This window comes from Protopterus annectens, chromosome 6.part1, assembly GCF_019279795.1.
Source record: "Protopterus annectens isolate FY-2018-M chromosome 6.part1, PAN1.0, whole genome shotgun sequence".
NCBI lineage: Eukaryota > Metazoa > Chordata > Ceratodontiformes > Protopteridae > Protopterus > Protopterus annectens.
Window position 1 is genome coordinate 272,067,450 of NC_056738.1, and position 23,854 is coordinate 272,091,303.

Below are 23,854 nucleotides of genomic sequence, written 5' to 3' on the forward strand. Positions count from 1 at the left end.
CAAATAAATAATACACATACATACATACAGCTAAATAAAACCCTACTTCTAACACTACACTAAATCTTACATACATTACCTATCTATTAACTTACCTTAACTCACATCCTAACCTTAAAGTCCTATCTATCGCACACTTACCTTATGGAGCTATACCGCAGACGGGCCAACCATTGCACTTCAACATTTCAGTTTTCACTGTTTTGGACGTTCAGCGTTTCTGTATTTCATGCAATATGTGTCACTCTTTTCATATTCGCGATTACAGTCTTTCACTCTGCTAATAGGAACCCCAGGAGATTTTGTAGCTTTAATATCCTAACCTCTATATACATGCCAGTAGCCATCCCAGGGTTCAGCATACAATGTGTTTCAGTAAGGGCGTGTCACTCTTTTTCATGAGTTATGTAACTCATCAAGGCAGCTCTGACCCCTTGAAGACAGCACTCCCACTGGGTCTCTGGTCTCCACTGGGAACTCTCCAGCTGAAACAAGTGGCTGGATATGCACCCTATTCCCTCATCCCACACAGAGGTGAGAAGCCAAAGAGACTTCAGTCCTTCCTTCCTTCCACCAATACCTGCTAAAGCAGGCACCCAAGGGACTATTTGTACTTAGGTCACATGGGTTACAGTCATGGCTTAATTTCCTCATTGCCAACAGAGCTGGTTAGATTAAAGTACAATTACTGCAATGCTATGTCTTACTGATACCATACTGAAAAATACTGATATGCACTTAGTAACAGAACTCTTGACTTCTGGTCACATCACACAGTCTTGCTTTTGAAGTCAATATGGTCTATTAGTTTGTTAGAAGCCTCATTGTCAGGAATTTTACTCTTAAGAATCTGACAAGGCACACTGCTTCTTAAATCTCAGCATATGGTACTTAAGATGCTTTATTCTAAATTTGTATCAACAACTCAGTCTATTGTTTCAATGGCATACAGGCTGCCAGGTATGCAGATGACCTTGTGTTTTTATATGCCTCTAAGCTACCACATGTCACATGGGGAGACATATGCAGTAACTTCAGTAAAGTCACCTCACATTAACATGGAGAAAAATTTTCCAAAACAAAGCTTGCAATTGTCGACGCTTTTCTGAGACTCTGCCATTCACCAATCACAATGACCTTCTACAGGAAACATTCATGAAACAGTTGCCAGGCAACTATGACCAAGGCAACCGGGATTTGATTAGCAACCCTGACACTAGAAGAGACAGATAGTAACAGAGAGTGTAGTAAAGGGGCCTGCACAACTCACCTCTCAGAAAGGTACATTTTGGGTACAGGACTTGGTGCATAAAGTGACAGAATTTCTCTTATGGGGACCTCAGATACCACCACCCATGCTTGAGGTAGGAGGGCAGGACTGTTTGTTGGCATGCCCTTTCTCTCAAGAATTAAATGTGCCCAGGGGACATAAGACAAAAAAAAATGCAAACCATTCCTGATGCCTGACTCAGTGATGGCCCTTCCTGGGTGACCCTCTCCCCAGTAATGAGAACAAATTAGTTGAGTTGCCAAGAAAAAGCTGATGGCTGGAAGGCAGTGGAAGCAGTTCATCACTTCACATACCATATTCTCTCTCTTTAGCTCTTTATTACCATAAAACTCCACCTAGAAAGCGGTGCGTCCAAAAGTCATATAGCATTTTGGGACATACCATACCATTCGTAGATTTATCAGGTTCATGGCATATGGAATCATTATAATAGGAATATTCTGGTATTCAGTTTGAATGTATTTGGTAAGAATGGTATACGACATCACTCTAAGGCCACCTGGCCAAATTTAATTTCACTAGAACTTTTCCAAAAGCATCACTCTTAGTTCTCTTCAGGCATCAGTGGCTTCTAAAAAAAGACAGGGGTATTTATCTGCTGTTTAATACAAAATCACTCAAGTTGTTGCTATTGAGATGATTGTCCCCTGCTCAGACCCAGGTTCATACCAAGAGAAACTACTTAGCTAGTACAGATCTATAAACTTGTTCACTTGGAAGCCTCATACTATCTGCTGTTTGTGAGTAAAACTAAACTCTCAATTGACATTATTCTCCACAGCAACCCTTCACTTCTGGTATGTGTCTGCAGCCATTCTCAAGGAAGTCACTGATCCTCTTCCTCTGTTTACCCACCAGCTCCAGGAGATACTTGTGTCAGTACGTGAACTTGGGTTGCCTGGGTCATAGTCAGGGCTCTATCCCTCTATTCCACTAGAGCTGGCAAAGGAGGCATTTACATCAAGGGAGTGAGGTGTCTGTAATTTTATGTCACCCATAGAGGCTAGTGACAGCTTAATGCAATGCATATTACACATGGGTTTATATTATGTAATCGAAAAGTGAATTAGCCGAACTGCATCTACATCAGAAATGCAGTTCAGCGAATGTGCTCTTTTGGGGGGTTGCGCCCTCCGCTAATTATATATATCAACTCCAAGATCGCACTAAAGCGTGGAAAGGGTAGATTTTCCAATCTTCACTGTGCTGCGATCTCACCATCAACAGTTCGCTGAACTGCATTTCCAATGTAGATGCAGTTTAGCAAATTCACTTTTCAATACATTTGCAGCACTTGATATTCACATTTAAGGAAAATAAATGGGACACAGTGATCTTGGCACAGTAATTGACACAAGAGGAGTACATGGGCTAAAATAACTGGAAGGAAATACCTGATGGCCACATGTGGAGAGAGAACAAACAGAAAATGATACATACATATATGTGTGTGTGTATATATATATATATATATATATATATATATATATATGTATATATTTTTTTTCTATAGATATGTGTGTGTGTGTGTGTGTGTGTGTGTGTGTGTGTGTGTGTGTGTGTGTGTGTGTGTGTGTGTGTGTGTGTGTGTGTGTGTGTGTGTGTGTGTGTGTGTGTGTGTGTGTGTGTGTATATATATATATATATATATATATGGAGATAGTTGCATAAATATATATACACATAGTGTGTGTGTGTGTGTGTGTATATATATATATATATATATATATATACATATATACATACATACATACAATACAAGAAAAAACTAGTCAAGCTAGAGTTTTCAATGTGTGATACCTGCAAACCTGCTGCAATAGAGGCTCATGGGATATATGCAAATAACCCCTTAAGGACATCAAGTGTTTCAGCTATATGTCTTCTGAATGTCCAGGACTTTTTACTTTTTCTTTCTAAGGTTTTGTGGATCCTTCCAAGCAAATAAAGCCAAAACCTACCAGCATAAATATACACACACACACACACACACACACACACACACACACACACACACACACACACACACACATAAATATAGATATATACAGAACTATGTAAGTTGCTCTACTTCACAGAAAATATACTAATATAACATTGACAAAAAACTGATCTAAAAAGATTAACTGTACAATGCTTATACTCTAAGGCATAACCTTGAAGAATAAATATTAAACAAATTACATTTTTGTAGGGCAACAAGATCTCCACACCCCCCTGCTACACCCACACACATAAATACACACATGTATGTGTATGTATATATATATATATATATATATATATATATATATATATATATATATATATATATATGTGTGTGTGTGTGTGTGTGTGTGTGTGTGTGTATGTAGAGAGAGAGAGATTCCCAGACAAAGATTGCACAATGCATGGTAAAGGGCATATTCCCCAATCCGGTATTCCAGTGATATTGCAATCACCTTTGATCACCATTCCCCTCGACCAAGCAGTGCAGGCATGAAAGCTGTAAATCCAATGAACAGTTGACTGATGTTACAGACAAAGATACTAACCCTCTATAAACTGGAGTGCCTATACTACCAATGTGCAGGATATGCCCAGAAGTTTTAAGATACAATAAACAAAGGCTCTCTTGCATCAGATTGTTTAAAAACTCACTAGAGGAGATAATATTCCTGACCTGCTCATTACAAATATAGCATCATCATGCATTGTTGCCCTAGCATCTCTTTTCCCAGATAGGTCAGATCATAAGCTAGTGGCTTTTAGCTTCAAACTCTATAAACCTCCGGAAACTAATACCTCAGAATTCAAGAATTGTAAACATACCAATCTCATCAAATGCTATAATAGAGTTTCAAAATTCACTAATACCAGCATTCCCTTGGCCACTGCTACATCAGGCAGCTTCAACAAAAGGTTCTATGCCTACTAAGATAAATGTACAGAATTAGCAGTCTCAACCAGATCTATATATAATGGGAAAATTAAAAACAGACCCCCCCCCCCAGGTGGTCCATCAACATAAATAATCACTAAAATAAAATTAAAAAAAAAACTCCTTAAAGCATTCAGCCAATTAAAAGATCTGTCAAGGATAATATCAGGACCTTAACTAAAAATTGAAAAATACAATCAAGTCTACCAAAGCAGCCCATAAATTTAGATCAGCATCTGAAGCTAAGGACAGCTGCAAATCCTTCTTTAGCTATGTTAGGAAATAAAGAAACAATACCTATCAGCACTCTGCATTTATTCAAAATGGCACCACCTACTCAGACCCAGTAGGTATTACCAACATACTAATAAACTCAATGCAAATTTTACTCAGGAAACAACTATTCAAACTCCACTTATCGCTGAAGTTCTCAAACTTACCATACTCACTAAGGAACATGTATTAAAGGTGCTTTCCAATACCAAAAATACTTCATCCACAGGACCATACCTCTCAACCTCCTAGCACAAAAATTGTGTGCAAAGCTAAAAATAATGGTGTTAGACAGGCCAAAAGTTGCTAGAGTAACAGATTTTGATTTAGAATGCAGTTTCTGCAGGATATGAAGACTTAAACTTCAAATGTCTGTCATTATTAAGTGACTTCAGTACTCAAATTATTTGCCAAAAACACAACTGTTATGAGGAACAAAATTCTGGACATTCTTGAAAATCTGAACAGTTGTAAGCTATGCATAGGACTCAATAATACACAAGGCAGTTTAATAGATAGCAGTAAACAAGCCCTGGCAGGGCCACTTCTCAAACACTTTAACCTGTGCTTTGTCCCCAAGCTATAGCACACAACAATAGTAATGCTACTCCCTAAGGGTGGCCCCACCACTGACCAGAGTACCTATAGGCCCATTAGCATGACAAATCTGATTTGCAAAGCAAGGAACATATTATACCTGACCTGATAACTATGAAAACAAAACTCTCATCAGGCTTGGCAGACAGAATTTTGGCTTTCTCAGGTGAACATCCTTTATAATAAATCTAATTAACTTCTTCAAAAAGGTAACAAAGTGTCTAAGATGTCCAAATATCATATCTTGACTTGGCCAGAATGTTTGACACCACCTCCCATGCTAGCAAATACAGTAAGATAAATGCTTTACAAATGCATACCTATGTAGTAAGATGGCTAGCAAATTGGCTAAAAAACAGAACCTACACAGTGTTTGTGTGTGTGTGTGTGGGGGGGGGCATGTCCTCCTCAGAGAGCATGAAGGTGACCAGTGATGTTAGACAGGGTTAAGTGCTAGACCTTCTTTTGTTCATTATTTACATTTTTGATCTCCAGACCTTGAACCAAAAACTCTGACTTACCAAGTCTACAGATGAATGCTCACTGGGAGTCATTTAGGTGCCCCTTTAATGCTCAGACCCTTTGGCATAAACTTACACTTGTTAATGGCTGGTATGCTAAAAGTGGTGCAAATTACAAGCCAGAAAGTAAAAATGTTCACATTGGGTAGAAATGTTTATGAAACTTAAATAAAATAATAACTTGTTTCATAACTTGAACCGATGCCTGTTAAAGGAGTACACAGCTGAAACAATCACTCCCAAACAAGAGTCTGTTACAAAGAAAGTCCACTAAGATATATCTAAAAATAACAGCTGAAAAAAACATAGAAAAAAGATACCATACAGATGTAAGTTCCAACTCCTTTAAGGAGAACCCATTTTGTACCTTCAGGATATAATTGTACAGAAACTTAAAACAGACTACAGTAAATATTTAGATGAAATAAAAATGCATTTCTTAAGAAAGATTAACAAAATAATGCAATAACATTATGAAGTAAATAAAATGAAAATTATACCATTCTCTGTAGCATAATTAACTTGGGGCCTAGAGTTTTACTGACTGAAAATAGATACATGAGTCGCAGGCAAAATAAAATGTAATCCACAGACAGAATAATCTTTCCTGGATAAAATGTTGCATGAAAAAACCTGAGAATCAAAACAAACATAAACATATATATTAAAATTCAGGAATTTTGACAGTAGACAGTGTCATATAAACATTACATTTCAAGAGCATACAAAGTTATTACCAGCACATGTTTACTTAACGGTGAGATTCACACATGCCCTCTACATGGTATGCCAAGCCTTCTACGAAGAACACCTTCTCTCATTCACTGACTGATGCATGATTTTATGATGATTTCACTTATCTGTCACTATTTGCACTGTGAGATGACTAATGTACTGAAGTGTCTTCACCTGCACAACAGGTTCTTCAGGGTAGAGATGCTGAAGACATGTTGTACAGGGCATACCACATGTGTACTGACACTGGAAAGGCTTCAAAGTGGAGGGAAGGTAACTGAAGGAGAGCACAACAGTATCTGCTATGCAGTATACATTACTTCACACTGGATTCATTCAGGAATAGGGACATTCACATCAAGGGGCATGAAGCATTGAAAAATGTGCACCCATGCCAATACATGACACTGGAGTTACTCCGGAATGGGGTACAACAGCAGTACAAACAGTAGGTGAATTACATTTCTAACACCTCTTCACAAGTCACATCCTGTAGTCTTGAGTTTGATTCCCATAACTCTGAATTGCAAAGTGTTGCTGGGCTGAGCAGATCAGCAAATCAGATCACCCCCATACAGAATAAGGCTGAACATGCAGAGGATGAAGAGTCAGGTAGCGTTATGCACTGTGCACCCCCTTGCATGACTAACACACAAGTGAAGTTACCATGTTGCCCTGTTGGTATACTACAGTCATACAGTAGAGCAGCAGAAGCCCTTCACTGCTTTACTTGCATACTGATAAGCAGGGTAGCGCAAATGCTTGCCTATACAGCTGTCAGTACTAGGATACAGGAATGGCACTGTGATTCAGGAAAAGAATGCATGATGTCATACTCACTATCTTACAGCTGTCAGTACTAGGACACAGGAATGGCCACTGTGATTCAGGAAAAGAATGCATGATGTCATACTCACTATCTTACAGCTGTCAGTACTAGGATACAGGAATGACCACTGTGATTCAGGAAAAGAATGCATGATGTCATACTCACTATCTTACAGCTGTCAGTACTAGAATACAGGAATGACCACTGTGATTCAGGAAAAGAATGCATGATGTCATACTCACTATCTTTTTCATATACTAATGTGCATTTCATCCAGTTTTGACATTGTAACCAAAGCAGTACATTTGTAGAAATTGTGCCCTCCCTGTGTTAGCATGGCTTTTCCCCAGGTGCACTGGTTTCCTCTCACATTCCAAAGACAAGCAGCAGATGGATCAGGGACTTTAAATTGTGTGTGTGTGTGTGTGTGTGTGTGTGTGTGTGTGTGTGTGTGTGTGTGTGTGTGTGTGTGTGTGTGTGTGTGTCTGTGTGTGCGTGTGAAACAAAGACCTGGGAACCTCCTTTCCCTTTTAACTATGTGGACAGAGGTGGCTGTTCAAAGGTCACTCAAATAGTCATCTACAAATTGTAAGACACTGAGAAAGAGGAACAGAGAGACATCTCAGAATTGCAGGCCAAGAAAATAGAATAGCCTTGGTGAAAAAGTAGCAACATACTACATAGTGATAAAGATGACCCAAAAGATGTAAAGGATGTAAGGAATGAAAAATGAGAAACATTTGCTATATGCAAGAATGCTCCATACAAGACATACTGCAACAGATCATCCTTTAATATTTCTCATACAAAAGACAATAACCAGTGAAAGAAAACATATGCAAAGTATAAAAGGTTAAACATTTTCCAAGAATGCTTAAGCATATATCTAAAATGATAGAATCAACAAAAACAAATGAAATGACATGTACAGGAAATATAGATGGACAGAGTAAAAAGTCATGAATACCTAATATGTCAAGAAAATCAGACTGTAACAGAAGATAGTAATCTTACAGGTACGTGCCCCAATATATACAGAGTACAAGAGAGTGAAAGCAACACAAAGCTAGTATTAACTGTGGATGTTTGAAATTAGGATGATGATATACTTTGATACTTCATTCAACATTAGACGTAATAGCAAGAAGCTGCACTACCAAAGCTTAGGGCTACAGATAAAGCTACATAAATCTAGTAGTAAGATATATTAATATTACTCTGTGCAGCATCTGTCTATGAAAGGTTGCTTTGCAGCATAAATGAAGGTTAAATAACAAGGTAACAAAGGTCATGTTCAGTGTAGCAGAAAGGACTGAAGCTTGCCTGTTACACTATCCTGCAGTGTGGTTATAAGCCATTACAAAGATCCCGAATAACAGACAAAGCAACCTACTTAAAGAGCACAAGATTTTATCTGAAGGTATAGGAAAACTGAAGAATTTACAAGTTAAACAGCACGTAGAAGTAACCATACCACCTATAGCCCAATAATACAGAGGACTACCCATCTATCTAAGAAAGGAATTAAGTAAATGGAAGAAGATCTAGGCAAACTTTGACAAAATGGACATCATTAAAAGGTTACGAGGCCAACACCTTCAGTCTTCCTATAGCTATTCCTCTAAATCGAGGAGAACTTATTCACAGAGAGAAGATCTGGCTCAAACAGTCGATAATAGCATCATTTAACTCATTGAGGCCAAGTTGTTCATTAAACATGAATTGAGATAAAAAAACACCTACGTGAATAGCAGTTTAGTAAGCCTGAACAACCTTGATCCAAGTGTATGATGGTAAGCAAAAGATGGTATCCTTTGCCAATAAAAAAACTGACAGATAAGGAGAAGAGGTATGTATATAAAGTAAAATAAGCACTGACAATAGAGTAGCCTTATGAGCATTTCCATATTTCCCGGTTTGAAAAGAGTTTATGCTGATCACTGCCCACAAAGCCAGTGGAGTACTCTAGCAACCTCATAACAAAACAGAAGAGAAGGATGACCACTGCAGTAACAACCCTATCACTTTAAATTTCCATATAGCAGATGAAACTAAAGAATTTGCTGATTATATATCAGGGTATCCAATGGTCACATCAGAGAAGGGAGAAAGATATAAAAACTGAAAGATAGCAGAATATATTGTTCCAAGAACACTGACTCTGCAAGAAAATCAGAAACACAGTCTACAATGCTCAAGTACATGAAAGAATTCTGCATGACCAATATAAAACGTTGATACCAGCGGTGTTAAAGAATTCCTTTAAAATAGCAAAAAATGTATCAGTAGTTTCAACACTGTTAGGGCACTGAAAGAATCTTAGTCCCTTCGGTACTATGCCCAGTTCTATACAACATTGAAAATATTTATTCTCAAGATCCAAGCTCTTATATTTCTCAAGTAATCTACATAATGTTTCACAATTATCTTTGTAGGACATAATCTCTAAAGTATTTACTGGTGTCTCAGATGTGGAAAAAGGATTCAGCCACTACAGAGAATGGAAGGTACATCTGCATAAGTCCTAATAGGTTTGCAATGAACCTCATGAGGGTCTATATTAAAAAGTCGAACGTTTACTTACCTGAACACCTAAATGCCAACACGTCTTCATCAAACCACAAAAATATTGATCGTCCTGAAGCGCAAATCCAAAACATTGATTTGTCATGGTTGGCCCTTCTGCGGTATAGCTCCATAAAATAAGTGTGTGATAGTTACGGACCGTAGGGTTAGGGGAGCGGGTTAAGGTAACTGCATAGATGGTAATGTATGTTAGATTTAGTGTAGGGTTAGAAGTAGGGTTTTATTAAGTGTATGTGTGTTGATTATTTAGTTTGTTTGGGTATAGCTTTTTAAGTTAAGTGTGCGATAGTTACGGACCTTAGGGTTAAGGTGCGGGTTAAGTTAAGTGCATACTTGATGGTATATGAAAGATTTAGTGTAGGGTTAGAAGTAAAGTTTAGTTTAGGGTTAGAAGTAGGGTTTTGGTTAGTGTATGTATGTGGTTTATTTAGTTTGTTTGTGTAGGTAGTATGTAGCGGGCGGTGGGATGGGACAACTATGGCATTTCGTGTTTTTGAATTTCACGGTTTAGGGCATTCAGTGTATTTGCAGTTTGTGGAATATGTGTCGGCGTTTAGGTGTTTGGGTAAGTAAACGTTCGAGATTTTGATATAGACCCCCTCATGACAGTTACCTTGTTCAACATGATGTTATATTCTACAACAGTTTCGGTATCTTCTTCAGAAATGAAACACCCATAGGGTTCATTGACTCGTTCGTGCACCAACAACTGCAGAGTCTTTTGGATATCATTCATGGTCTTCAATAATTGTGCCATTAGTTTGTTGTCACCACTTCCAGGTGTGGAATGCACATTCACATCAAGTAGTGAGTCTCCTTTGTTCTCACCCATAGTAAAATGGAAAACCAAACAAGCTCGGGTTTATGATCTGAATTTTTTTGCCAATTGCAACAGTGATTGGCTTGTATATTTGGCCACATGTAATTGTGGCTCATTCTACATTGGACAAACTTCCCATCCACTTAGACTAAGAATATCAGAACACATCAGCAATATTAAGAATAAAAAGGTTAACAATGCACTTTTCAAACATCAATTGGTACATAAAACTGCCAAATTTTCTTTTATGGTGATTGATATTATAAGAGGGAATTGTTCAAATAAGACTGGTTGGCATTCCATTTTAAATGCTAAAGAAAAAAAGTGTATTGTCAAGCTAGGGGGACTATTCTCACCTGGCCTCAATGAACAATTTTAGGAAGAACCAATAAGCTTTGAGATGGGTATATTTAAACAGCAATGATTGATGTATTTGTTTCACACTGAGGAAGGCTGCGATATTTTCCAGCCGAAACCGGTCTGTTTTTTGTTGTTTATTTATTAATAAAAGTTTTCAGGTCACAGTATGCTGGCTCTGTTCTTTGGTTTGCTGGTTATTTGGTTTGAGCCGTGCATTTGCCTTCATGCAGGAGGTTCCTTTTAGATGTTAAACCAAACAAAAAACACAAATAATCAGTAATTCCAGTAGAAAGACCAACCAAGGAATGAAAAACTGGAACCAGGCTGAATACAAAGGAGCAAATTTAGCATACCACAACACTTTATTCCACGCTTTCATTCAAGACTTCATCAGAATACACAATGTTACAAACAATAAGTTTAAATACAAATCCCAGCCAATAAAAATGCACAACCATTTATAATCTTAAAGGAACAGTATACAATTAAAAAAAACCTGTGCACACTATCTGTGTAAATACACTCTACGTTTTTTTTTTTTAAAACATTTAATGTTGACATTGTCATTAAGTCCAGGTTCTTTATCTGAGTTTAATTTGATTTGCCATAAAGCTTCTTTTTGCCCTAAATCAGTCTTAAAATCACCACCTCTCAAACCACTAACTCCCTGTTCTAAAGCTGAAAATAAAAACTTTTTGTAATTTTGACATTTTAATGTATGCTTAAAGAAAGCATTATTGTGATCTTTCCTTTTTATGCTATATAAATGTTCCATAATTCGAACACATAAAGTCCGCGTTGTCATCCCTATATAGAATGCAGTGTAACTTGTACAGACCCCTATATAAACCAGTCCTTCACTTTTACAATTAAAATATCCTAGTACCTTGATAGTATACGCTAAATGACTCAAGTTAACATATGGTCCTTCTAGGATAAACCTGCAAACATTACAACTTCCACATTTGTGCATTCCATTTGGCTTATTAGTATTTAATATTCCTTCTTTATATATACTTCTATCTCTCTCAAACAGTAACTTTAAATTGCTGAGGTTATAAAGAGCTATGAAAAGTATACGGATCAAATATTTGCTTCAGGAAACGGTGCCTGCTTGTCAAAAAGCCTGACTCATAATTTGAAAAACACAGCCAGAATGGTGCACAAAAAGTGCTCATGAGATATGCTAAGACACTACCAATAGATTAGGAGAATGTCTGTTACCAACCATTGACAATATGATAAAATATGAAAAGACTGTATACTCTGCAGAGTAAAACGAAGCAATGCAAAACTGTACCTGTCCAGATGTCTGACTTACCAAAAGCACACAGGTAGAACATTAGTTAAGACTTCTATGAGGCACTCAACGGCAAAAACTATTTACTAGTACTGGTGGATGCATACTCAGGTTTTCCTATTAATGAGCATAGATCACCCACAATAGCTAATGTGGTCATCCTAGCATTTGGCAGGATTGTCACAATACTTAAAATACTAGTCATTATAAAAATCTTGAACAACCCACAGGTTGACCAGTTCTGTGGCACACAATGAACAGTGCACAGAAAGATCAACTTATCCACACCACCACCAGGAGCAGCAATATCCTAGACCTGGTCATTACCAACATGGGCGACAGGTGTTCCACACCAGAGGTCAGGTCCTCGTTGGTCAGATCCGACCACAAGCTAATCACCGTAGACATCCACATCCCGCTCCTACCCCCCATTAGGGAAACCACCGTAAAAAATGTCTCCAAAGCCAACTTCACGATTCTTAAGACAGAAGTGGCAAACTTTACTAAACCCATGCAGATGGACAATAGAGGTACGACTGCTGAATCCTACACAAATGCACTTGTTCATAGGTTAGTACTAGGCTAACTGCCCTTGCAAGCCTAGCCAATTATCCCTTGTGAGGCTCAAACCCTGCACCTTGTCTTTGTAAGGCAAACACCTTAAGCATTAGGCCACCCTCCAAACACGAGTGCATGGATTGTGCTATCCCTAACAGAACCAAGATGCTATCTTTCAAAAAGGAAGCCAATCTGGTGGTCCCCTGTCATAAACAAACTCTACAACAGAAGAAAGAAACTGTTGCAAAAAAGAGTAAAATCCCATGATTGGAGAAACTCCCTGGTCAGCATCAGTAAGAAGCTGAGATCCCTCATAAAATCCTCCAGAGCTAGTTATGAAAACAAAATCACCACTGATTCTAAAGACAACCACAAAGCATTCTATAGCTATGTCAAGAATCTCAATGGCAACACTCAGATCTGCTCTGAGATACAGCACAATGGCACTAAATATACAGAACCACCTGATATTGCCAACATCCTGGCAGATAGGTTCAGTGCTAACTTAACCCCCCCCCCCACACCCCCTAAACGGTCCATCTCTATACCAGAAGAATGCAAAGTTCCTGTAATCATGGCTGCACAGGTAAAGACCACACTCTCTAAAGCCCAGAGCACAGCATCCATGGGACCTGACAACATTCCCAGGCTGTGTTCTACACGAACTACAGAATGAACTGGCACCCCACCTAAGCACCATGTTCAATCATAGCCTCACCTCAGGCTTTGTCCCACTGAATGTTGCACAGTGATGGTTATCCCACTTCACAAAGGGGGGGCCACCATGGACCCAGGGAAAAACCACCCCATTAGCCTAATGAGTCTGGTCTGCAAAGCCATATCATCATGGAACTTACAAACAAAAACATTGGTAATCTCCAAACTCTAGACCCACCCAGTTCGGGTTTGTAAAAGGCATATCATGTCTCCTAAACCTGACAGACTTCTTTGAAGCAGTCACCAAAGCCGTGGACAGGGGTAAGGTGGTTCACACAGCCTATCTAGATCTTGCCAAGGCTTTTGACACCACCCCCCACTCTGGAATTATAGATAAACTCATTAAACTAGGTACAAATCCCTATGTTACAAGATGGGTTGCCAACTGGCTCACTGACAGAGCCCACACTGTGAAAGTAGCAGACTCTAAATCCTACTTCAGACCAGTGACAAGTGGGGGACCACAGGGTTTAGCCCTGGGTCCTCTCCTGTTTGGTATCTACTTTTCTGAAGTACAGACTAACACAGAAGGTCTTTGGCTAATGAAGTTCGCAGATGACTGCAAACTAAGAGCCATAATCGAATCTCCTAATGATGTGGACACCCTAGAAAAGGGCCCCACTGAGACAGATGCCTAGTGTCAAAGCCATTGCCTCAAGCTCAATGCCAAAAAGAGCATTGTCATCCCTTTTGGTAAAAACTCTGTACCCATGAGCTACCACATATGTGGTAGTCTACTTAACACCAAAAGTGTGATAATAGACCTTGGGATACAGGTGGACAGTAGTCTCTTCTTTGATAATCTCATTGCCACAGTAGTCAGGAAATCCTTCTACATGGCACACCTCATCACAAAAGGTTTCTCATCCAGGAAAAAAGAGGTCATTGTTATCCTCTACTCATTGTCATTAGACCTATTATAGAGTACAATGTCCCTTTTGGTATGTACCTCACAAGACATCTACAACAACTGGAAAGGCCGCAGAAATACCTCACAAAGAGGATTACCAGCCTCAAACAGATGCCCTATGCAGACCGTCTAAAAAAACTCCAGCTTTACTCCGTCGCATATCGCCTACTCACAGGCGATCTCTGCCTAACATTCAAAGCTATGTCAAACCCAGAGCTGTTGAACATGCTCCACTTAAAGAAATCCCAATCCCTCCAAACTACAAGCTCTAGGGACCTAACCCTTGTCACCACAATAAACAGAACATGCTGGAGGGATAGATTCCTGTCCCAGAGACTTCCCATACTCTGGAACAAGCTACCTATCTATATCAAAGCTCCTCATTAGCACTCTTCAAGAGAAATCTTGATGATTGGATGGAAAATAGGAAATTCACCCTGGGGATCACCTCTGTGGCTCTGCTCGACAGGGGCACAGGAAAATAATTTTCTTGAGTGGCGAAAGCCAGGGTACCTTTTTGGCTAGGCTTATATAGGCCCTAGGGCCAATAGCCTAGTATGTACCTATGAACCTATGAACTTTTATACCTACAGATAAATCTTTGGTAGAGAGATTCATTGCTAATATGAAGAAGGCCATAAATATTACACTGATTAACAGTGTTCAAAGTTTTACATTTATTGTGTTGTTCTCTATATTTTTGCCAAAACAGGTGACAAAAATTACCTTGAATAAACTTGTTACCAAACTGATTTTGAAATATGCTACTCTGTCTCCTTGGGGTATGAACATAGAGGCCTTTCATGGTAATGTGTGTGTGTGTGTGTGTGTGTGTGTGTGCGTGCGCGTGCGTGCGTGCGTGTGTGTGTGTGTGTGTGTGTGTGTGTGTGTGTGTGTGTGTGTGTGTCTTTTCATAATGAAACTTAAAGTTGAAATGCATATATTAGAACACAGTAACTGACATATGAGTGGTTAAAAGTTTGGAAAATGCATATGTCTAATAAAAAAAGAACATGTACATGTAAAGCTATCTTTATTTCACACAACAGTAAGTACTTTCATCTTCAGGACATATACTGTCTCAATTTCATAAGGTTGTTAAAAGCTTTAAATATGTATCTAAACATCACATACTTTTAAATTAGCCAATCAGATTAATATTTTCTTGAATAACTAGCATTTCAAACTATTTCGTAACAAGATACACTTAAAATCTAATGCATAATTTAACCTCTGTAGCTATAAGGCATTTAATAAAATGTGACATCTAGATTTCTTAACTTTTAACTTATTTCCCTGTCATCCCTTTACTTTTTTCCTTATAATCCACAATGGAAAAATTAAAAATTATTTATATTTCAAACAGATTGTTAAATGTCTATATAAGGGGTTGAGCTCATGTTTTTCAAAATTCCATAATGACACTTATATAACCTTACTTTTAAACAATTAGTTGTTTTGACCACATATTTTCTTCACAGCTACTGCATATTGCAATATGAACCCCAAAATCTGAATTCTATGTAAAACTTATAAGTGAAGTGAATGATTTATTCAAAGCTGTAATAAATCAGTTTCGCCCCTAAGCTATACCTATATTGAGCACAGTTTTCACACTTATACATTCCTCTTTTATTATCTGTAAATTCTGTATAATTCTTTTTTCCCAGAAATGTGTTTCAAGCTTTTACCTGTCATTGTAACAAATGAAAGGAGTATAAACCTATCGTTTTCCACTATGTGATGAGAAGAAACCATTTTCTGGTTATTACAGGTTATATTTCTAATCTGATAACATTCTGAAGAAAAAGTAAGGGATATGTCATTTGTTCAGCTCTGCCTTATATCTCCTTTACTGCTCTTCATCTCATTTGTTTGTTGCAGCCTTTCTTTTTTTTTGTTTTTTTTTTCTTGCTCCTACCATCTTCTCTTCTGGATAGCCATTATTTTAAATTTTTTTTTGTAAATCACCATCTTTTGCCTAATTATATCTCTGTCTTTAGCCCAGTGTATTATTCTGTTAGCTTGATTATACACTACTTTTCCATTCTTCTACATAACTAACACACTATTAGCAGTTATATTCCTAAAACTTATTCTTGTGGGCAAAATGCCTCTACTAACTTGCGTTATATTTTAATATCCCCTAAAAACGTTTAACTTTATAACTTCAGTGGATGACGCTCTTATAAAAAATAATACTTCATTACTACATTACCAAACAAAAAAAACATCATCTACAAATTGATACCAACCAACATACTGATAAAAAATTAGGATACAAAAACTTTTACTCCCATCGTGTTAATATTAAATTAGCATAACTATGTACATCTGCTGCTCCCATTGCAATACCACATAAGTTTAATAAAGGTCGTCAAATGTCATTTGGTATGGTATGTTTATTAAAGGGGATCAGGACAAAATTACATTTGCATAACTAGGTGCATCTGCTGCTCCCACTGCAATACCACATTTTTATTGGAAGCAATGATTTTAATAGAAAAAAATAACTATTATGTGGAATGATATCCGTTAGTGAATAATTAGTCTAGTGTTCCATGAGTTCAGCTTCCAACAATTTGATGCCCATATCAAGTGGTATTACAGTGTATATGAAATGAATATCAGGAGTTACTAAAATAGTCTCTTTGGCAGAATATACATTCTGAACTTTTTTAACAAAATCAAATATATCTTTCACGTAAGATATTTCTCTAACCACATATTTTGTGCTATCATCAAATAATAAAAATTGGTAGTTCATTAATTCTCTTGTGGATTTTTAGAACTCTAAACATCATTGCCAGCCTAGGTTTATGTGCAATACTAATAATCAAATTCTTCCTTTTGTAAACGCCCATAAAAACATTTCATTTTGATACATATCTATGCATCTATATGATGTATGTACTGTACAATACTTTATCGTTTAACATTACCTTCAATTTATTTTCATAAGTTTGCATATCCAAAACTGTTAATACCTCCCTTACCTACATTGTACACACAATTCATTAGTCTTCATTAAGCGCTGTAAACACTGATGCTGCAATAACTTAAGATTATAAAATTTCTGGACAGCTTTCTTACTTGCCAAAGCCCTTATTTTTTCATAAATTTTCTCAAAGGCAGATACTGTGAGAGGCAGAAACACTATCTAGGATTCTGCAGCTTTATAACAGTTGCTCTGTTTCGTTGAAAAAATAACCAAAATGTAATTTACTAGTGAACTCTTTTAATTCTACAACTGTATTCACTTGGTTAGCTTCTGGAACAAAATTTAAACCTTTCTGTAAAACCATAATAGTATCGTAGTCCAGAGTCTCTGAAGTCTTCTTGACAATCTTAAAGACATTAACATTATTCACTTGGGATGACTTTCTCTCAAGAGACACTGGGGTAAAGGTGGATAATGTTCCAAATATTTCAAAGTATCCACAAGTACTTCTGTCTGTGCTCTTTGTTGTCCTATTAATTGATATGCAAAGACAGGCTGATATTCTGAGTTTAAATGCTTCTTTAACTGATTTGAAGCAAAACCATTCTCTGTTTGGTCTTTTTACATTTGGATTCTGTCTTTCTCATTCTCCACCATCCTTGGAGATCACTGTAGGGCTGTTTTCTTTTCATCCTTCTTATTAGTAAGGCAGTGTAAGATTCTACAGTGCTTGGCAACTCTATAAGTAACAAACAAGAAACAAATAACCTTCTGAATATTTTGCAAGTTTCAGTGATTGAGGAAGGAACACATAATGATATTTAGTTGTCCCAAGTACTGTAAGTGATGTTAATGTTTTTAAGACTGTCAGTTTGTCTAAACCAGATCAGATTTGTAACCATATATGAGAATAATTCCTTTCAAGTTAGACAGATTTTAAATCAGTGTTGGCCCATTCTTGCAAATGATGCATTTTTTAAAAGATATTCTACAGTAAAAGTGTAGAGTGACATACAGAAGATATAAAAGTTTGACAGTGTATTTTTTTTTAAAGTATAAAAAACTTGCTCAAACATATCAACCTAAAGTCAGATAAAATGTTTTTCATGCGGCAATTATGTAGAGTGCAAAAGGGTCTGCAATACAAAATATTTTACATGTGAAAATAATTGAGGACATATGAAATTAGGAAGTTCATTAATAACAACATAGCATGGGTGATTTATATGGTGGTATACTTATGCAGAGCTTTTTAATTTTGCCAAATGCCTCTTATATGAAACTATACAGAATTTCTCTCCAAGACAGATGTTAATTGCAACAAAGAAAGAAAAGTGCACCTTATATACATTTATAGGTGTAAATAAGGTGGGCAGTCATGAGAAGAAACCATTTTCTGGTTATTACAGGTTATATTTCTAATCTGATAACATTCTGAAGAAAAAGTAAGGGATATGTCATTTGTTCAGCTCTGCCTTATATCTCCTTTACTGCTCTTCATCTCATTTGTTTGTTGCAGCCTTTCTTTTTTTTTGTTTTTTTTTTCTTGCTCCTACCATCTTCTCTTCTGGATAGCCATTATTTTAAATTTTTTTTTGTAAATCACCATCTTTTGCCTAATTATATCTCTGTCTTTAGCCCAGTGTATTATTCTGTTAGCTTGATTATACACTACTTTTCCATTCTTCTACATAACTAACACACTATTAGCAGTTATATTCCTAAAACTTATTCTTGTGGGCAAAATGCCTCTACTAACTTGCGTTATATTTTAATATCCCCTAAAAACGTTTAACTTTATAACTTCAGTGGATGACGCTCTTATAAAAAATAATACTTCATTACTACATTACCAAACAAAAAAAACATCATCTACAAATTGATACCAACCAACATACTGATAAAAAATTAGGATACACAAACTTTTACTCCCATCATGTTAATATTAAATTAGCATAACTATGTACATCTGCTGCTCCCATTGCAATACCACATAAGTTTAATAAAGGTCGTCAAATGTCATTTGGTATGGTATGTTTATTAAAGGGGATCAGGACAAAATTACATTTGCATAACTAGGTGCATCTGCTGCTCCCACTGCAATACCACATTTTTATTGGAAGCAATGATTTTAATAGAAAAAAATAACTATTATGTGGAATGATGTCCGTTAGTGAATAATTAGTCTAATGTTCTTAACTGATAAACCTTCGTGTTCCATGAGTTCAGCTTCCAACAATTCGATGCCCATATCATGTGGTATTACAGTTTATATGAAATGAATATCAGGAGTTACTAAAATAGTCTCTTTGGTAGAATATACATTCTGAACTTTTTCAACAAAATCAAATATATCTTTCACGTAAGATATTGCTCTAACCACATATTTTGTACTATCATCAAATAAGAAAAATTGGTAGTTCATTAATTCTCTTGTGGATTTTTAGAACTCTAAACATCATTGCCAGCCTAGGTTTATGTACAATACTAATAATCAAATTCTTCCTTTTGTAAACCCCCATAAAAACATTTCATTTAGATACATATCTATGCATCTATATGATGTATGTACTGTACAATGCTTTATCGTTTAACATTACCTTCAATTTATTTTCATAAGTTTGCATATCCAAAACTGTTAATACCTCCCTTATCTACATTGTACACACATTTCATTAGTCTTCATTAAGCGCTGTAAAAACTGATGCTGCAATAACTTAAGATTATAAAATTTCTGGACAGCTTTCTTATTTGCCAAAGCCCTTATTTTTTCACATATTTTCTCAAAGGCAGATACTGTGAGAGGCAGAAACACTATCAAAAAACTAGGATTCTGTAGCTTTATAACAGTTGCTCTGTTTTGTTGAAAAAATAACCAAAATGTAATTTACTAGTACTCACTAGGTTAGCTTCTGGAACAAAATTTAAACCTTTCTGTAAAACCATAATGGTATCATAGTCCAGAGTCTCTGAAGTCTTCTTGACAATCTTAAAGACATTAACATTATTCACTTGGGATGACTTTCTCTCAAGAGACACTGGGGTAAAGGTGGATAATGTTCCAAATATTTCAAGGTATCCACAAGTACTTCTGTCTGTGCTCTTTGTTGTCCTATTAATTGATATGCAAAGACAGGCTGATATTCTGAGTTTAAATGCTTCCTTAACTGATTTGAAGCAAAACCATTCTCTGTTTGGTCTTTTTACATTTGGATTCTGTCTTTCTCATTCTCCACCAGCCTTGGAGATCACTGTAGGGCTGTTTTCTTTTCATCCTTCTTATTAGTAAGGCAGTGTAAGATTCTACAGTGCTTGGCAACTCTGTAAGTAACAAAGAAACAAATAACCTTCTGAATATTTTGCAAGTTTCAGCAATTGAGGAAGGAACACATAATGATATTTAGTTGTCCCAAGTACTGTAAGTGATGTTAATGTTTTCAAGACTGTCAATTTGTCTAAACCAGATCAGATTTGTAACCACATATGGGAATAATTAATTTCAAGTTAGACAGATTTTAAATCAGTGTTGGCCCATTCTTGCAAATGATGCATTTTTTAAAGATATTCTACAGTAAAAGTGTAGAGTGACATACAAAAGATATAAAAGTTTGACAGTGTATTTTTTTTAAAGTATAAAAAACTTGCTCAAACATATCAACTTAAAGTCAGATAAAATGTTTTTCATGCGGCAATTATGTAGAGTGCAAAAGGGTCTGCAATACAAAATATTTTACATGTGAAAATAATTGAGGACATATGAAATTATGAAGTTCATTAATAGCAACATAGCATGGGTGATTTATATGGTGGTATACTTATGCAGAGCTTTTTAATTTTGCCAAATGCCTCTTATATGAATCTATACAGAATTTCTCTCCACGAGAGATGTTAATTGTAACAAAGAAAGAAAAGTGCACCTTATATACATTTATAGGTGTAAATAAGGTGGGCAGTCATAGTTTCTTGACTAAGGAACAAAAACATAAAATTCTCAACAGTGAAGGGAAAACTGGATTATTAATTCAGGAGTTTCGAAACAAGTGGGCTTAAATCAAAATATCGTTAAAGTGTTAGAACTCTTTTGATGGGCATGGACAAAATAATAATGACCATTAGATGGTAGTGAAATATAACACAACATTTAAGTGGTTAAAATGGTTGGCTTGCTTTGCAAGAATGATTACTTTCAGAGAACTATTTTTTGTTCTGCTTTAACACAGTTTAGGTATTTATTTGTTGTTAATATATTTAAATGCTGATTTCGTTTTTTAAGTTTTAAAAAAGAAATTATAGATTGTTGGTCTCAAGATATGATGGTATCATGTGACTGTTTGCGTAAACTAACCTAATATATTTAAGGCTGAAGTAACATGTTGGATATAGATTGCACTGAAAAAGCTGGTAAGGGTGAAACCATGGTCCCCATAATATAAATTAAAAGAGTTGCCAAAAACTATAAGCAAGTGCTGGCATTGTTTGGATTGGTTGTTTTACATATACATTAAATATGTGTGCATATGTACATATTTCTGTAGATATATATATATATATACATATATATATATATATATATATATATATATATATATATATATAGGTTCCCTTCAGAAGATCTAAGTTCTAAGGTATAGGCAAACACAGAAACTTATAACACAGCCCTGAATTTAGCACTAACCTGAAAACTGGACTATACCAGCTTAGAAAGTTAGGAAAACAAGTATGGTTTTTTTTTCAGAAAATAAAGCAGATACAATCAAAAACACTTTAAATGCACAGAAATGGCTATCACACTTGAGTGTGCAGCCTACAACAGTTAAACAGGTAATTTAAATGCAAAATCAACTTTGTTAAAGTGCAGGCAGTAAAATAAGTACAATATGTAGCTGAAACAAGCTTTTTAAATCACAGAAATTCTACAAAATTGGTGGTTTAGGCGGAATTAGCTAAAGGCAGCAAAAAAAAAATGCAGAAAAATGATACTTAATCACTCCAGAGTCTCTCTTTTGTCTCTCTGCTGCTGTAGAACTCTGCAGGGCACCAGGCAGGAGCTTGCTGAGATGTATACAAGCACAAAAACCTTGCAAATGTGGGTTTTATAGCAAGGAAATTAAAGAGATAGAAATTAGCCCAAAATGGCCAATAGACTAATAATTTCTGGGCTGGCTGGGCTGAAACCACTCCTCCAGGGACAGATAGGCTGCTCAAAGCTCCCTCTCTCATAGGTGAACAGAGAAACTTCCTTCTATCTAAGTAAGGTATGGGCAAGCACCAAAACTTGTAACACAGCCCTGAATTCAGCACTTACCTAGAAACTGGACTATACTACCTTAGGAAGGTGGGAAAACAAAGTATTTTTTTATTTGTTTTTTTTTTGTTTGTTTTTTGTTTTTTTTGAGAAAATAAAGCAGATACAATTAAAAAAAAACACTTTAAATGCACAGAAATGGCTATCACAATTGAGTGTGTAGCCTACAACAGTTAAACCGGTAATTTAAACACAAAAATGACTTTGTTAAAGTGCAGGCAGTAAAACAAGTACAATATGTAGCTGAAACAAGCTTTTTAAATCACAGAAACTCTAACAAATCAGCATTTTTGGTGGAATTAGCTAAAGGCAGCAAATAAAATGCAGAAAAATGATACTTAATCACTCCAAAGTGTCTCTTTTGTTTCTCTGCTGCTGTAGAACTCTGCAGGGCACCAGGCAGTAGCTTGCTGAGCTGTATACAAGCGCAAAAACCTCACAAATGCAGGTTTTATAGCAGGGAAATGAAAGAGATGGAAATTAACCCAAAATGGCCAATAAACTACTTATTTCTGGGCTGAAACCACTACTCCAGGGGCAGATAGGCTGCTCAAAGCTCCCCTCTCTCACAGGTGAACAGAGAAACTTCCTTCTATCCAAGTAAGATATGGGCAAACACCGAAACTTGTAACACAGCCCTGAATTCAGCATTAACCTGAAAACTGGACTATACTAGCTTAGAAAGGTGGGAAAACAAGTATTTTTTTTCAGAAAATAAAGCAGATACAATCAAAAAAACACTTTAAATGCACAGAAATGGCTATCATAGGTTCATAGCTTGGTACTAGGCTATCAGCCCTAGGACCTATACAAGCCTAGCCATAACAATTCCCTGGCTATTTCTTCCCACACTATTTACTTCCCTGGACCCCTGTCTAGCAGGGCAACTGACATGATCCCCAGGGTGAATTTCACACTTGAGTGTGTAGCCTACAACAGTTAAACAGGTAATTTAAACACAAAAACAACTTTGTTAAAGTGCAGGCAGTAAAATATGCAGCTGAAACTAGCTTTTTAAATCACAGAAACTCTAAAAAATTGGCGTTTTAGACGGAATTAGCTAAAGGCAGCAAAAAAAATGCAGAAAAATGATACTTCATCACTCCAGGGAATGTGGGGAGCACAGGTGTAGATTTTTGTTGTTTTGTTTTGTTCAGTTTTTCAGAAAGTTGATAATGTGGTCTTAACCATATG

The 23,854-nt window shown here is 36.5% G+C and overlaps 1 protein-coding gene across 1 annotated transcript in view; it reads right to left on the reverse strand.

The window, feature by feature from the left end:
• LOC122805507 (transient receptor potential cation channel subfamily M member 2-like) overlaps nucleotides 1–23,854 on the reverse strand; it is a 914,064-nt gene that overhangs the window by 245,944 nt on the left and 644,266 nt on the right. Inside the window, exon 20 of the mRNA XM_044075701.1 lies at nucleotides 6,100–6,232. Within this exon, the coding sequence (XP_043931636.1) occupies nucleotides 6,100–6,232 (133 nt within the window). The remainder of the gene's footprint in view (nucleotides 1–6,099; nucleotides 6,233–23,854) is intronic.